Source organism: Sinocyclocheilus anshuiensis, unplaced genomic scaffold (genome assembly GCF_001515605.1).
Source record: "Sinocyclocheilus anshuiensis isolate Anshui unplaced genomic scaffold, SAMN03320099.WGS_v1.1 scaffold63, whole genome shotgun sequence".
Taxonomy (NCBI): domain Eukaryota; kingdom Metazoa; phylum Chordata; class Actinopteri; order Cypriniformes; family Cyprinidae; genus Sinocyclocheilus; species Sinocyclocheilus anshuiensis.
The window spans coordinates 1177436-1190959 of NW_015552625.1; the positions used below are offsets into that span (position 1 = coordinate 1177436).

Consider the following 13524-nt stretch of genomic DNA (forward strand, 5'->3'; position numbering starts at 1 on the left):
CGTTGCGCATGCGCCAGTGAGTCTCGTGAAAACCAACGTTTGTTAACAGGAGCAAAGGAAGCAAAGTTTCCTTACTTTAGCAAAGAAAAACCAGTCTCCTCTTGGCTTATATCGAAATCCTCCGACATTCTTCTTTACAAATCCTCGTTTTGTACTTCTAATTCATGACCGTTGTTTTGTTTTGATCTCTCCCCTGCACTTCCGCGTTCGTCACTTCTGAGCGGCCGATGCGCAACGCCGACGTCCTACGTCATCCACCCGGATCTGCTTCCATGTACAATAGTGAGGGCAAGCTAGATTAAATAGATTATTACGTTTTAAATATGGTTATTTTTCTTACAAAAATGCATCGATTCGCTACAGGAGGCCTTTGTTTACCCCCCGGAGCTGTGTGAGGCACTTGCACTGCAACACCCGCTGACTGCCATTAAACAGCTTGGAAGATCAAAGACAATTTTTAATATAACTTCGACTGGATTCGTCTGAAAGAAGAAAGTCATATACTCCTATGATGCCTTGAGGGTGAGTAATTCATGGGCTAATTTTCATTTTTGGGTGAACTAACCCTTTAAATTATTTAATTTACAAGCATCATGTTTGTGATTTTTATTCATGTAAATACTGCGATACTGCTTTATTTGTTCAGAAACACAAGTATCTTAATGATATTTGTATAATTTACATTCTTTTTATTACAAGTAGGCCAACAGAGCCCCCTAAGTAAATAAAACGCCTTACCGAATGGGCATTAGGACCCAGGGGAGGCTACCGCTGCTGCTGCTGCATGTGCTAAAAACTGTCGACTGTCTTGTCTTACATGCATTCTCAAATGAAATGCGGCGATCCAAAACAGTTAATCTTATCATCATTTAGGCAAAAGTTAACTTCAAGAATGAGCACACTGCTGACGTGATCTTATCACTATCACCCCCTGAGCACATGTGAGCTATCCGTCTTATCGGCAAGGCATATCGGTATATTTTTTCAAATCGGCCGATGTCGATGTTTACATTTTAAGCCTTTATTGGCCGATTCTGTTAACGTTCTGATAATATTGTGCATCGCAGGGCTGTACGTTAACTTTTTTTTCACATAGCACTGGTGCTACAGAGGTTGAAAGTTTTGTAGCACAGGCCAAAAAGTTGTAGCACAAGTATAAAACGTCTGTTATCATGTCTGAAACAAACACAAGTAATGGAGTTCATCACTTAAACAGGCACCGATGTTCCATACAGAGCACAAAAAATACAAACCATCACAAAAATTGTTTTTAGACAAAGTTTTCTTAATTTGCTAAAAATGGAAGAGTGCAGAAACATAACACCTCTTACACATTTACAAAATATAAAATAAAAAAGAATGGCAGACATTTAGGCCAAAGTGAGCAAAGATAAAAATCTTTGTCATTATTTTATCTTTGTTATTAGAAAATAAGAACAAAGATATACATTACAAATACACATAATATACAAATAAAACAAACAGGGCTTTATTTTTCCGGTACAGTATTTTTTAATAGCACGTGCGACATATATGTCGCACTGTACAGCCCTGCATCCCTAGTTAACTTTTTTTAACAGCCTGATGATGTCTCAGGGGGACACAAGCAGAAAGCAGAAAGCAGAAAGTTGATTGACATGCATTCGTGTTCAGTAACAGTAATTCAGTATTCCTCTTTCTCACTCTCTCTCCAGGGGAAGAAACGTCAGTATGACCAAGAGGTGGAGAACCTTGAGAAACAGCAGAAACAGACCATAGAGCGTCTGGAGCAGGACCACACAAACCGGCTAAGAGATGAGGCCAAGAGGATCAAAGCAGAGCAGGACAAGGAGCTCTCCAAGTTCCAGAACATGCTGAAGAACCGCAAAAAAGAGGTAACCGAGAAAGAGAGATGCAGAGTCGGATGCACTGTATTTGCTTTGCATGGATTTGTTCATCATGCCATGACCTGTTTATTGTTGGTACTGAGGATGAGCATTTAGGGTAATTTAATAGCCAGGTACACTAACACTTAAAAAATTAGTTTACACAAATTTATTTTTAAGTTAAAAATGTAATATTCACTAATGCTAAGCTATTTCACAAATTGGTGTTGAAAAATATCCTATGCTTTTCTTTTGGAAAAAAAATTGAATTAGTAAGCTGCCACAATTAGGGTATTTTTATATATATATATATATATATACATTATGGCTGTAACGATACACATATTCGTATTGAACCGTTCGGCACGAGGCTTTAGGTTCGGTACGCATTACAAACCAAATGATTCTTTGGACTAATCCTATTACATATGGAAACTGAAAGAGCTTTAAGTGTGTGAAATATAATGTTCTCAGCTACTGCGCTCAACAAGGCAGCCCAAACGACGTAACAGGAAACGTACTGTCTGCCCAGCGATAACCTCACCTTGCTGGGTTGCGTCGAAAGACGATGATCTTGTATCGACGATAGCCAGAGATATGGTCAAAAACAACAATTATTGGCAATAGGCCTATTAAGAGGATTTGGCATTTCCAATTAATATAGGCCTGTTACATACTTGTTTTTATTAGGCCTGTTATTATTAAGTTACTTTTAATAATAAATTAAAATTACAATTAATTTGCTCCGCAATATTAGCCTACCGCATAACTGGCAAGCTGCGAGGATAACAAAAGATTAGGCTATTTACTCTTCAATTAAAATGTTTAAAAAAGGTCTTTTAAAACGGGTCTATATACAATGAATTATACGCCTATAATTAAAATATTAACTCAGCAGTCAATTAAAATTAAAGGAATAAAAAGCTTTAGACTATTTCAAGCACCGACTTTCAAAAACAACCTGTTTAACATGAAATACGTTTCTTGTCTTTTTTCTCACTATGTACGGGGCCACAAGAAAAATGTTAAGGAAATAAATAAAAATAGTTAGCTATATACCGTTATCAGCATATGTTGAAGTAGATTCGTCTCTCGTCGTCTCTGAGAGAATATGCGGCGTCAGATGCCATATATATATATATATATATATATTAGTGCTGTCAAATGATTAACCGCGATTAAAGGCACAATATATAAGATTCTTTGATTAAAATATCCCAAAACCACTAGAACAGTGTTATATATTTTGCTGACTTGTGTACTTGCATTATCCCAAATAATTATCTCTTGCCTCCCCTCCCGCACAAGTTCAGCTGCCAGGCCCCAAAGACACTTTAATATGTTATGCATTTTATTAGCCAGGTGACGAACGCACAGAAGTAGCATTATAACGGAACTTTCAATACACTCAAATTTATCTAGTATAAAACAGCGCTGTTTTACCCCACATACGCACAACCGGAAGAAGCAGAAGCGGTCGACTGTGGCATAATAAAAGCTCTGCTGCTATCGAGCCGTGTATCGCGCTCGTCCTTCATTAGCAATCACTCCTTAATAAGTCTTTAATACATTAGCTCATCAATTAACATGATTTCTGCCCGAGTCCCGTCGGATTGCATCGGCTGTGGGGATGAAGACGACAACTCCCATGATTCCACACAATGACGTCATAACCCCTCGATTTTTCTGGTTTTATTTTGTTGAAAACATGGAAACCCCAAAGACACTTTAATATGTTATGCATTTTATTAGCCAGGTGACGAACGCACAGAAGTAGCATTATAACGGAACTTTCAATACACTCAAATGTATCTAGTATAAAACAGCGCTGTTTTACCCCACATACGCACAACCGGAAGAAGCAGAAGCGGTCGACTGTGGCATAATAAAAGCTCTGCTGCTATCGAGCCGTGTATCGCGCTCGTCCTTCATTAGCAATCACTCCAGCGTTTCACTTCCACGACTTTTAGCCCCACCCTGCTTCATACTACAGTGACCTTAATAAGGCTTTAATACATTAGCTCATCAATTAACATGATTTCTGCCCGAGTCCCGTCGGATTGCATCGGCTGTGGGGATGAAGACGACAACTTCCATGATTCCACACTCAGTCACGGCGTCATCAAACTAAGCCTTTGTTTCTTGTTTGTTTTAAATATGTGCCCTCTAGCGACGAAAACTTACATATTGTGCCTTTAATCGCATCCAAAATAAAAGTTTTTGTTTATATAATAAATATACACAGTACACACACACTACACACATATATTATGTATACATAAATACACTCACATGCATGTATATATTTAAGCAAAATATGTTACTTTTATATATTAAATATATTTATATATGATATAAATTATGAGATTATAACTATATACATGTAAATATTTTCTAAATATATGATGTATGTGTGTTAGTGATGAGCGGATGAGCTAAAACGTCACGCGAATCCGCAGCTTCAAATAAATTATCCACCCGTCAACCGCCCGCACCTATATTTTTCTCTGATTTAGATAACCGCACCCGATCGTCACATTCAGGGTTCGTGCGGTCATTAAAAACCTAGTCATGGAATTTTAAAATGGCAATTTCCAGGCCTGGAAAAGTTTTGGAAAAATAAATAAAACCAGAAAGTTTTGGAAAAGTCATGGAAATCTATTTCACAATTCTCTGTATAATAGAATTATGTTTAATCAGGTCCTGAATTTGGATGCAGGATTGCGCATATATCGCATTACTCATTCCCGCAGCTTTCAACTTTAAAATGAGGGAAATTACGTCAAAACATTTATTCAATATAGCGTGTAGGTTAGATGAGTAAATAAATCCACACAAACCATGAGATCAAATCAGTCATTTGAAAACAGCGTGAGTGATTCAGCTGTACCGCGTCCACTCTCTTTGACCTTCTCTTCACATCGGCGTATCTAGAGCTGCTGCACACTGCGATACAAGACTTTAGTTCGTGTTTTGCTACAGTTGTCAGAATTGTCACTTGTCTAATCCGTCATTGTTGCATCGTCACAAAAATGTATTATTTTCACATCTTTTCACACGCGCTCCAGAGGCGCTTTTCTGTGTGCTCAGTCACATCCAAAGCGCACGCTGCGGTCAAATTGAGTTTGTTGCGCTTAAGTGGCCAAATACACACAAAATGACGTCAATATTGTCGTCCTCACAAGTATCCTCACAAGCACTGTAGGTTTTGTCTTAAGTTAATGTAAACAGTTGCGAAAGAAAATGCACGAGTGTCAGTATTGGATCCGTGAAATGGGTCTTGTGACAGCAGCAGCCTAATAAAGCTGTGTCGTCTGTCATTAATGTTAATCAAACAACAAAAGACAGAGAAAATCCCTCACTGCTCTTGACTAAATAATGTTTTGTTGAATAACTTTAATATGTTAATTTACAGTTTATTCGATTTCTGTAGCCTATTTAAAACACATTTTAGAAAATGTAGTTAATATTTGTATCATTAATGATTTATCTTATCCACCCGCCACCCACCTGCAAATAATCAGAATGCATTTTTTTATTACCCAACCCACCCTACCCACGGATTATCCGCAGCGCCCGCGGATATAACCGCCATTCGCGCATCACTAATGTGTGTATTTATATATACATAAATATACACAATACTCGCAATTATGTAAACAAACACTTTTATTTTGGATGCGATTTATCGCGATTAATCATTTGACAGCACTAATGTATTAGTATTTTTTTATGTACGATGCGTTTTTTTTGTTTGTTTGTTTTTTGGTTTTTTTTACATTTCATTATAGTCTATAGCAGGCAAAGGTGACAATCTATTTGTGAGTTGCATTTGCTAGGCAACTAGTTTGGAGAATGAGTGCTTGACTGTTGGATTACTCATGCTCATCCCTAATTAGTATGCTTTTAGTATGTACATATGTACATTGGCAGCCTTGCTTCTGAATCACAATGCAGCTGCAAATGGAATTTATTTCTTCATCTGTCCTCTTAGACACATCTCAGCTGTGTCTCCTGCTTTCTATTCAGACTTGTAAATGCAAAGCAGTTCTTTTCTTATCATGTTATGTTTGCTTAACGAAACTCTGGCTCTCATATTCAATTACCTCCATCCTCATAGAGGCTGCAGGGACAGCTTTAAAGGTTGATTGGGTGCTAAGCAATGGCTTAGGAGCAAAATAAAGGCTCTTTTCATTCCATCTCATCTTCCTCCTGCTGGTGTTTTAAAATGGAGGGATTTCAGTGCATGCATGGCTTCATGATAATGGGGAGTGTAGTGTGGATCTGTGACTGGTCTTATTTGCTTTTAGGTGGTGGTGCATTTGCTGTCATAGTAACATTATAATAAAGCACATTTTAACTGTCTCTCGTTGCATTATCAGCCAGCATGATACATGCTCCGAGCGTCTCTCTTATTTTCTCTCTTTTTGGTTTTGGTTTTTCTTTGGCACTTATAATAGACAGCTTGCTCCGCTCTAATGCTGTCATATGCATGAATAGAGTGCCTTAATGGATTTAGATAAGGCAATGCCTTGTTTTCTCTCCCTCTCTTTCTCCCTTTCATGACACTGTTCGAATATTTCTTGATATTTATTATTTCTACCTATCAAGTGTTAACATTATTATTATTTTTATTGAGAGCAAGTGCATGAAAAATGTATTGTTTTTGATATTATGCAAATGTCACTAATTATGTTGCCTGTGTGAGTGTGATGTAATGAGTGGAGATCAGTGCTGTGGTGAAGGGCCTCTTCTCTTGATAGGAACACTGTATTTATAGACTCTTAAGTACTAGAGATTTAAGTTTCCTTTCATCTTAAAAATAGTGTTAAAATTGACCTTCATTTCAAGATGCACACCTCAATTGCTGAGCAGCAGATAAAGTAATATATACAAGTACCATTTAAAAGTTTGGGGGTTAGTATAATTAAAATTATGCTTAAGCAAGGATGCATTATATTGATCAAAAGTGACAGTGTAGAGTAGACAGTTGGTTATTTCAAATAAATGGTGCTTTTGAACTTTGCTCATCAAAGAATCCTGAAATGTATCATTATTTTCACAAACACTTTAAGCAGCGCAGCTGTTTTTAACATTGATGATAATATTAAATCTTTCTTGAGCAACAAATCAGGGTATTAGAATGATTTCTGAAGGACCATGTGACACTAACTGGAATATATATATATGTGTATATATTTTGTTGTTGTTGATCAAATAAATGCACCCACTTTTTGTCACCCACAAAAGTGATCATAAGAGACTTCTTTCTAAAACATTAAAAAATCTTACTGACCCCAAACAATTTAATGTTAGTGTATATGAAATTATAATATATTTACTTTTAGAATGGAAAAAAATTGCTCAGGTTGTGTAATATTTATTCAAAATTCACAAATAAATGTATTTACTTAAAAAAAAATAAAAAAAAAATTAAAAAAAAAACCCATTGGATGGAAAGATCCCTTTTATTAATCTGCCATTTAGACATGGCAGTCAGCTAATGCAAATCATTTTAGCTGATTAATCATGCTGGGTTGGCCTACGTACTGTATTGGTTTGTCACTAAAAGTAAGTGTTAACAATGACTGGCATTTTTGAGAACGAAGGCAATCTAGGGTCAGTTCAACAATTTTGACCCCCCCCCAGCAAAATATCTCTCTGCTTCCTGACAATTTGACATTTTGACGCTTGACTTCTCATGCTGATCTACTGAAAACAATGACCTGCTGACAAAACAGTTCAGCTTCCTTCACAAAAGAATAAATGTCAGCAATATAGAAGTGTGCATCTTTTAGAGATTACTTTGAAAGGATCTATATTCTGATGGCTGTAATGGTTGTGGAGGTAAAAGAGGGATCTATTTTAGCAGCTGTTAGTGGGCTTTCACTGTTCTTCAGCTTCTGAACAACTCTTACCGGTAGTAGCTGATCATGGATTATTGGAATCATCTTTATATTAACTGCTAACCCAGTCAGAAATCATCAGTGGTTTGGGGATGATTATCTCTCAAATACTAAACCGTTCGTCATGGTAGTAAATTAACCCTTCCTGGCATATTTTGCATGACAGTCTTCGACTAATGAATTACATAATCAGACCCTATGCAAGTAAAGCCTTCATTCCCAACAGTCTGCATGCTCACACTGTAGGTCAAACAAGAGGTTGGAATGTCCCCTAAACACTTGAGAAAAGAGCTCATGAAACGCTTAAAGGAAGACCTAGCAGTCATTCAACATGAAGAGGTAATTTAGTTACCAGCTACTACTTACACACTTTCACTTCTGTTTTCTGCCCCTCTGGTCTTAAATTGTAAGACTGACTAAAATCAAGGTTATTCCATAGATTTCCTATTGAAAAATAAACTGTCATGGGCATTAATGGAGACTTTGTCCTGTACTTTCTGATGGCTGTTCTGATGGCTCATCGACTTCTTATCTATGTTATAAGAGGCCCAAACTCCGAGCATATGCAGAGATGAGTTCATATAATGCAGCATCTGCTGCAAATGGTGAAACTGAAAACACCAGAACATGAGTTGCTGGTGTGTAACAGAACACAGTGCTTTTCTCTGAAACATGCAACCTGTTAAAAATTTGGGTAGCTAAAGTAGCCAAACCGGCTTAAGAAGAGGGAGGGTATTCACATACTTTGGCCACATAGGATGTTGCATTGATCTCGAGGAGAAAACAGACTAACGATGACTGCTGCATCTCATCACGCATGTCAAGGACGACAGCTGCACTAACTGATCGTGGTCCTTCAGACTCACCAGCTGCTAAACCCGCTCTCCGTCCATCATCTGGAAATCATGAACTCATTTCACTGCACGTGACCCAGGAAACTAACAGATTACTGCAATGCAATGAGAAGACTAGATGATATTGTGAGATGTGTGTCTGGTTTGCGTGCGATACGCTTGAGTGCTGGTGTGTGTCCCTGTTCCTGACGTGGTGGAGTTGGCTGTGTTTTGCTCCACAGGGTGTGGCCCAGGTTATGATACAGTCTTTTCAGTTGTCCTCATGTGCTCTGTTCAACGCTCAGATGCAGGATGTAAGTCTCCACTCTCCTCGTGACTCAACCCTCTCACATGTGTCCGTCCGTCACGCAAGATACAGAGCAGATGCACACACAAATGCACATTCACAGTGTAACGGCTGTAATAGTTTAGCTATCTTGTAGTTTAGTAATTATCAAAATAGTATTAGCTTACAAACTTTAAAACAGGACAAAATAGGCCATAAAATTATATACAACCCAGTACGAAAATGCAAGTTGTCAGCACATCTCTTTGGAAGTTCACGTGAGCCTCTCTGGAATCAGTACACTTTTGTCACACCTGAATTACAGTATATATTTGCTGAGTGACACTAGCAGAACTGATCTGATTACGATCAACACGATTCCACTGAAGCACGTCCCTTTGTAACAGCGCAGTAGCGTTTGTATGTGATGTGGACGGCACATGCGGGCAGGAAGGTGCTCTGTTGTTTTGGAGTGCTGTCGCCTGTGTTGCTGCAGTGTCTCAATATCTCTTCTATCCGCTCACTCTCTCATACTGTTACTGAAACTCTAGTCAAGTTTCTGTGCGTCACCTGTGCTGCTTTTTTCTATGTGCCACTGTAGGCCAAGTTCAAAGCAGGAGTCGAAGATCAGGGTGACTTTTGAAATGCATTGTTGATTATTATTATTATTATTTAATATTATTGTATCAGCTTATAAATTATGTATATGTCAACAGTATTGCTCTGTTTGAGTCATATTTCAATGTTATTATACATGTCCTTTAGGCAGGCCCACATGGATCTGAAGTCTGCTCAGGTTTGACCGAATTAGAATGAATGTCATTTATAAAATATACAAATTCGTTCACTACCATTCAAAAGTTTGCGGTCAGTAAAAATGTTTGTTTTTTAAAGAAATTAATACTTTTTATTCAGTCAAGGATGTATTAAATTGATCAAGTGACAGTGAATACATTTCAAATACAGGTAAATCCTGTTTTTTTTTTTTTTTTTTTTTTTTTTTTACTTTCTATTAATCAAATAATTGATTTCCACAAAAAATGAGCAACACAACTCTCTTCAACATTGATAATAATAAGAAATGTTTCATGAGCAGCACCAAATCAGCATATTAGAATGATTTCTGAAGGATCATGTGACACTGAAGACTGGAGTAATGATGCTGAAAATTTAGCTTTGCCATTAGAGGAATAAGTTACATTTTAAAAGATATTCAAATAGAAGAGTTATTTTAAATTGTAATATTTCACAATAGTAATGTTTTCACAGTATTTTTGATCAAATAAATGTAGCCTTGGTGAGCGTAAGAGACTTGTTTCAAAACCTTTTTTTTTTTTTTTTTTATATTACCAACCCAAAACTTTTCAAAGATAGTATACAAACTTTTTGCGTTCATTAAATTGTTTGTTCACTTCATTAAGCTTTCAGCAAGTTGTAATACACATTTTATCATGTTTTAATCCATCCTGATAATTCCCCCTCCCAAATCAGCACAGAAAATATGATAAAACTTCAGTCTGGGCCTACTTTTAGGTTATGTTATGCTGTACTGTGACTTTATATGTATTGTTCTCTAGTTCCTTCCTTTCACAAATCTTTATCCATTTATCATGAGTTATAAATGTTTTATCTTTGTTAAATGGTTTAAGTGTGTGACTTTCCTCTTAATGCAGTGTTATCAGTGCTGTGGTAGTGCTCATGTAATCTTTGACTGCTTCCCCTTGGAGCATGATCATGTACAGTTACTAATTTATAATCCCTGTTGTTTCTGTACCGATTCCTCCTCCTCCTTCCTTTCTTCCGCTCTCTTGTTCTTTCTCCACGCACCCATCTCTCTTAGGAGCAAGAGTTTCTCCAGAGGCAGCAGCAGGAGCTGGATGGAGCTCTGAAGAAGATCATCCAGCAGCACAAACTAGAGATCGCCACTATTGAGAGAGACTGTCTCAACCACAAGCAGCAGCTCATGAGAGGTCAGGCACTCTATAAACGGTGGCCACTGTAAATATTCTTACATTAATAATAATGGAAAGCATTGGTGTAAACGTTTTTGTTTGCCTGCAGTAAGTCCTCAAATAGTTGCACTTCAAACTTCACTGTTTGATGCTATGAGGAAGTCCTGTAGACCTTTTGTGTTAAATTGTGGTTATGTTCATTATAAATAAATTAGCTGCGCATATGTGGTGATAGGTTTTTCTAGGTCACACTTTCAACTCCAACCACAAAGGAAACAATCCAAACATGTTACCTGCTTCTACAGACAGTAAAGCTCTCTCTACCTGGAATAGAGCTAAACTGCGTGTTATTTTCAGACAGGGGTCCAATTATAAAGTTCTCCAGTTCTTATAAAGGCCAGCGTATGTCTCTTGAGGTGTGGCCCAGATCTCATTTGATGAGACGTGCGTGTGAAAATGATTCCAGACGTGTTGAGATTTGCCGTCTATGATGTGTAATGAGCTGCATGACTTCATGTCTGCAAAACATGTCTAAACCTGCATGGAGTTGAACGGTCTGGTTCTAATGGCTGAGAATCATTCTATTTCCTCTTTTTTTTCTTTGACTCACAAACCCACAGCTCGGGAGGCAGCCATGTGGGAGCTGGAGGAGCGCCACCTGCAGGAGAAACACCAGTTGCTGAAGCAGCAGCTGAAGGATCAATACTTCATGCAGAGACATCAGCTCCTCAAAAGGCATGACAAGGTGAGATGTGACTGTCAATCTATTCAACGAATGAAAGCCTAGTATGTTTTGTAGCCACTCTTTGACTATGTTTATTTGCTAAAGCAGCAGCTGAAGGATCAATACTTCATGCAGAGACATCAGCTCCTCAAAAGGCATGACAAGGTGAGATGTGACTGTCAATCTATTCAACGAATGAAAGCCTAGTATGTTTTGTAGCCACTCTTTGACTATGTTTATTCCCACACAACGGGTCATCAGGAGATGGAGCAGATGCAGGGTTATAACCAGCGGCTGATAGAGGAGATGAAGAACAGGCAGGCACAGGAAAGAGCTCGGCTGCCCAAGATCCAGCGCAGTGAAGCCAAGACCCGTATGGCGATGTTTAAAAAGAGCCTGCGGATCACTGGAACAGGAACACCAGAGCAGGACAGAGAGAAGATCAAACAGGTCAGACCCTCTGTCAGGAAGCTTTGGTAAAGATCAGAGGAATCAGGCTTGTGTTCAAACCTGAGGTTGTTTTCTGCTTTATTTCGAGCAGTTTGCCGCTCAGGAGGACAAGAGACAGAAGAATGAGAGACTTCATCAGCATCAGAAACATGAGAACCAGATGAGAGACCTGCAGCTGCAGTGTGACTCCAACATCAGAGAACTTCAACAGATGCAGGTCTGTAACACATACTGTATATACAATCTTACTCTCAACCTCTTTCCTTGGTGCCTGCATTTTCGATTGCATTTACTTTTAAATTAAATTGTGCTGCCCTCTATCTTTGGTTGTAACATCCGATTTGTTGTCTTTTTGCCATCAGAATGAGAAATGCCACCTCCTGATTGAGCATGAGACTCAGAAGCTGAAGGAGCTGGATGAGGAGCACAGTCAGGAGCTGAAAGACTGGAGGGAGAAGCTTCGTCCCAGGAAGAAGGTATTCGGTTTTCATTTCATTCATCATTTCAACTACATATAAAATATAAATCAAACCTTATATATATATATATATATATATATATATATTCCATTTTAGTATATTTTAAAATGTATTTTATTCCTGTCATGGCAAAGCTGAATTTTAGCAGTTGTTACTCAAGTTTTCAGTTGTGCTGCTTAAAGGGTTAGTTCACCCAAAAATGAAAATTGTCATTAATTACTCACCCTCATGTCGTTCCAAACCTGTAAGACCTTTTTCATCTTCAAAAGACAAATTAAGATATTTTTGATGAAATCCGAGAGCTTTCTGTCCCTGCATAGACAGCAACACAACTATCATGTTCAAGGCCCAGATAGGTAGTAAGAACATCTTTAAAAATCATCCATGTGACATCAGTGATTCAACCTTAATTTTATGAAGCTACGAGCTTTATTTTTTTGTGCAAAGACAAAAAAAATATTTGTATTAAACAATTTCTTCTCTTCCGTGTCGGTCTCTGCCACACGTTCATGAGAGTACCACGATGGTGTCTCATGAATTATTTTAACTGACTATTTAATGTTCTTACTACCTTTCTGGGCCTTGAACGTGGTAGTTGCGTTGCTGTCTATGCAGGGTCAGAAAGCTCTCGGATTTCCTCCAAAATATCTTAATTTGTGTTCCATAGATGTCTTATGGGTTTGGAATGACATGAGGGTGAGTAATTAATGACAGAATTTTCATTTTTGGGTGAACTATCCCTTTAATATTTTGTGAAAACTGATACGTTTTGTTTTTTTGTCGTTTTTTTTTTTTTTTTTTTTTTTTTTTACATTTTTCTGTATTCCATTTTAATGGTTTAATCAAAAACATATCTAATTAATTTAATTCATAAAAACAACTTAATTGAATACATGTTCAAAAGAACAGCATTAACAACATTAAAATATCATTAAAGATTTTAAGAAAATATTAGAATTAGATCGCAGTACTCTGGAATGATCTAATGAATGATCTCAGCCATTTCATATTTTGTGTAGGACTATTCTT

At 37.6% G+C, this 13524-nt stretch overlaps 1 protein-coding gene across 2 annotated transcripts in view; it reads left to right on the forward strand.

Moving 5' to 3' along the window:
* The window catches only part of LOC107666433 (STE20-like serine/threonine-protein kinase), a 57072-nt gene that overhangs the window by 41627 nt on the left and 1921 nt on the right, over positions 1-13524 (forward strand). The window contains exons 12-18 of one of the 2 annotated variants that reach the window (XM_016457750.1): positions 1695-1874; positions 8018-8110; positions 10731-10860; positions 11463-11587; positions 11828-12016; positions 12108-12233; positions 12379-12492. In XM_016457750.1, coding sequence (XP_016313236.1) covers positions 1695-1874; positions 8018-8110; positions 10731-10860; positions 11463-11587; positions 11828-12016; positions 12108-12233; positions 12379-12492 — 957 coding nt within the window. The remainder of the gene's footprint in view (positions 1-1694; positions 1875-8017; positions 8111-10730; positions 10861-11462; positions 11588-11827; positions 12017-12107; positions 12234-12378; positions 12493-13524) is intronic. The other variant, XM_016457751.1, reaches the window with a different exon arrangement.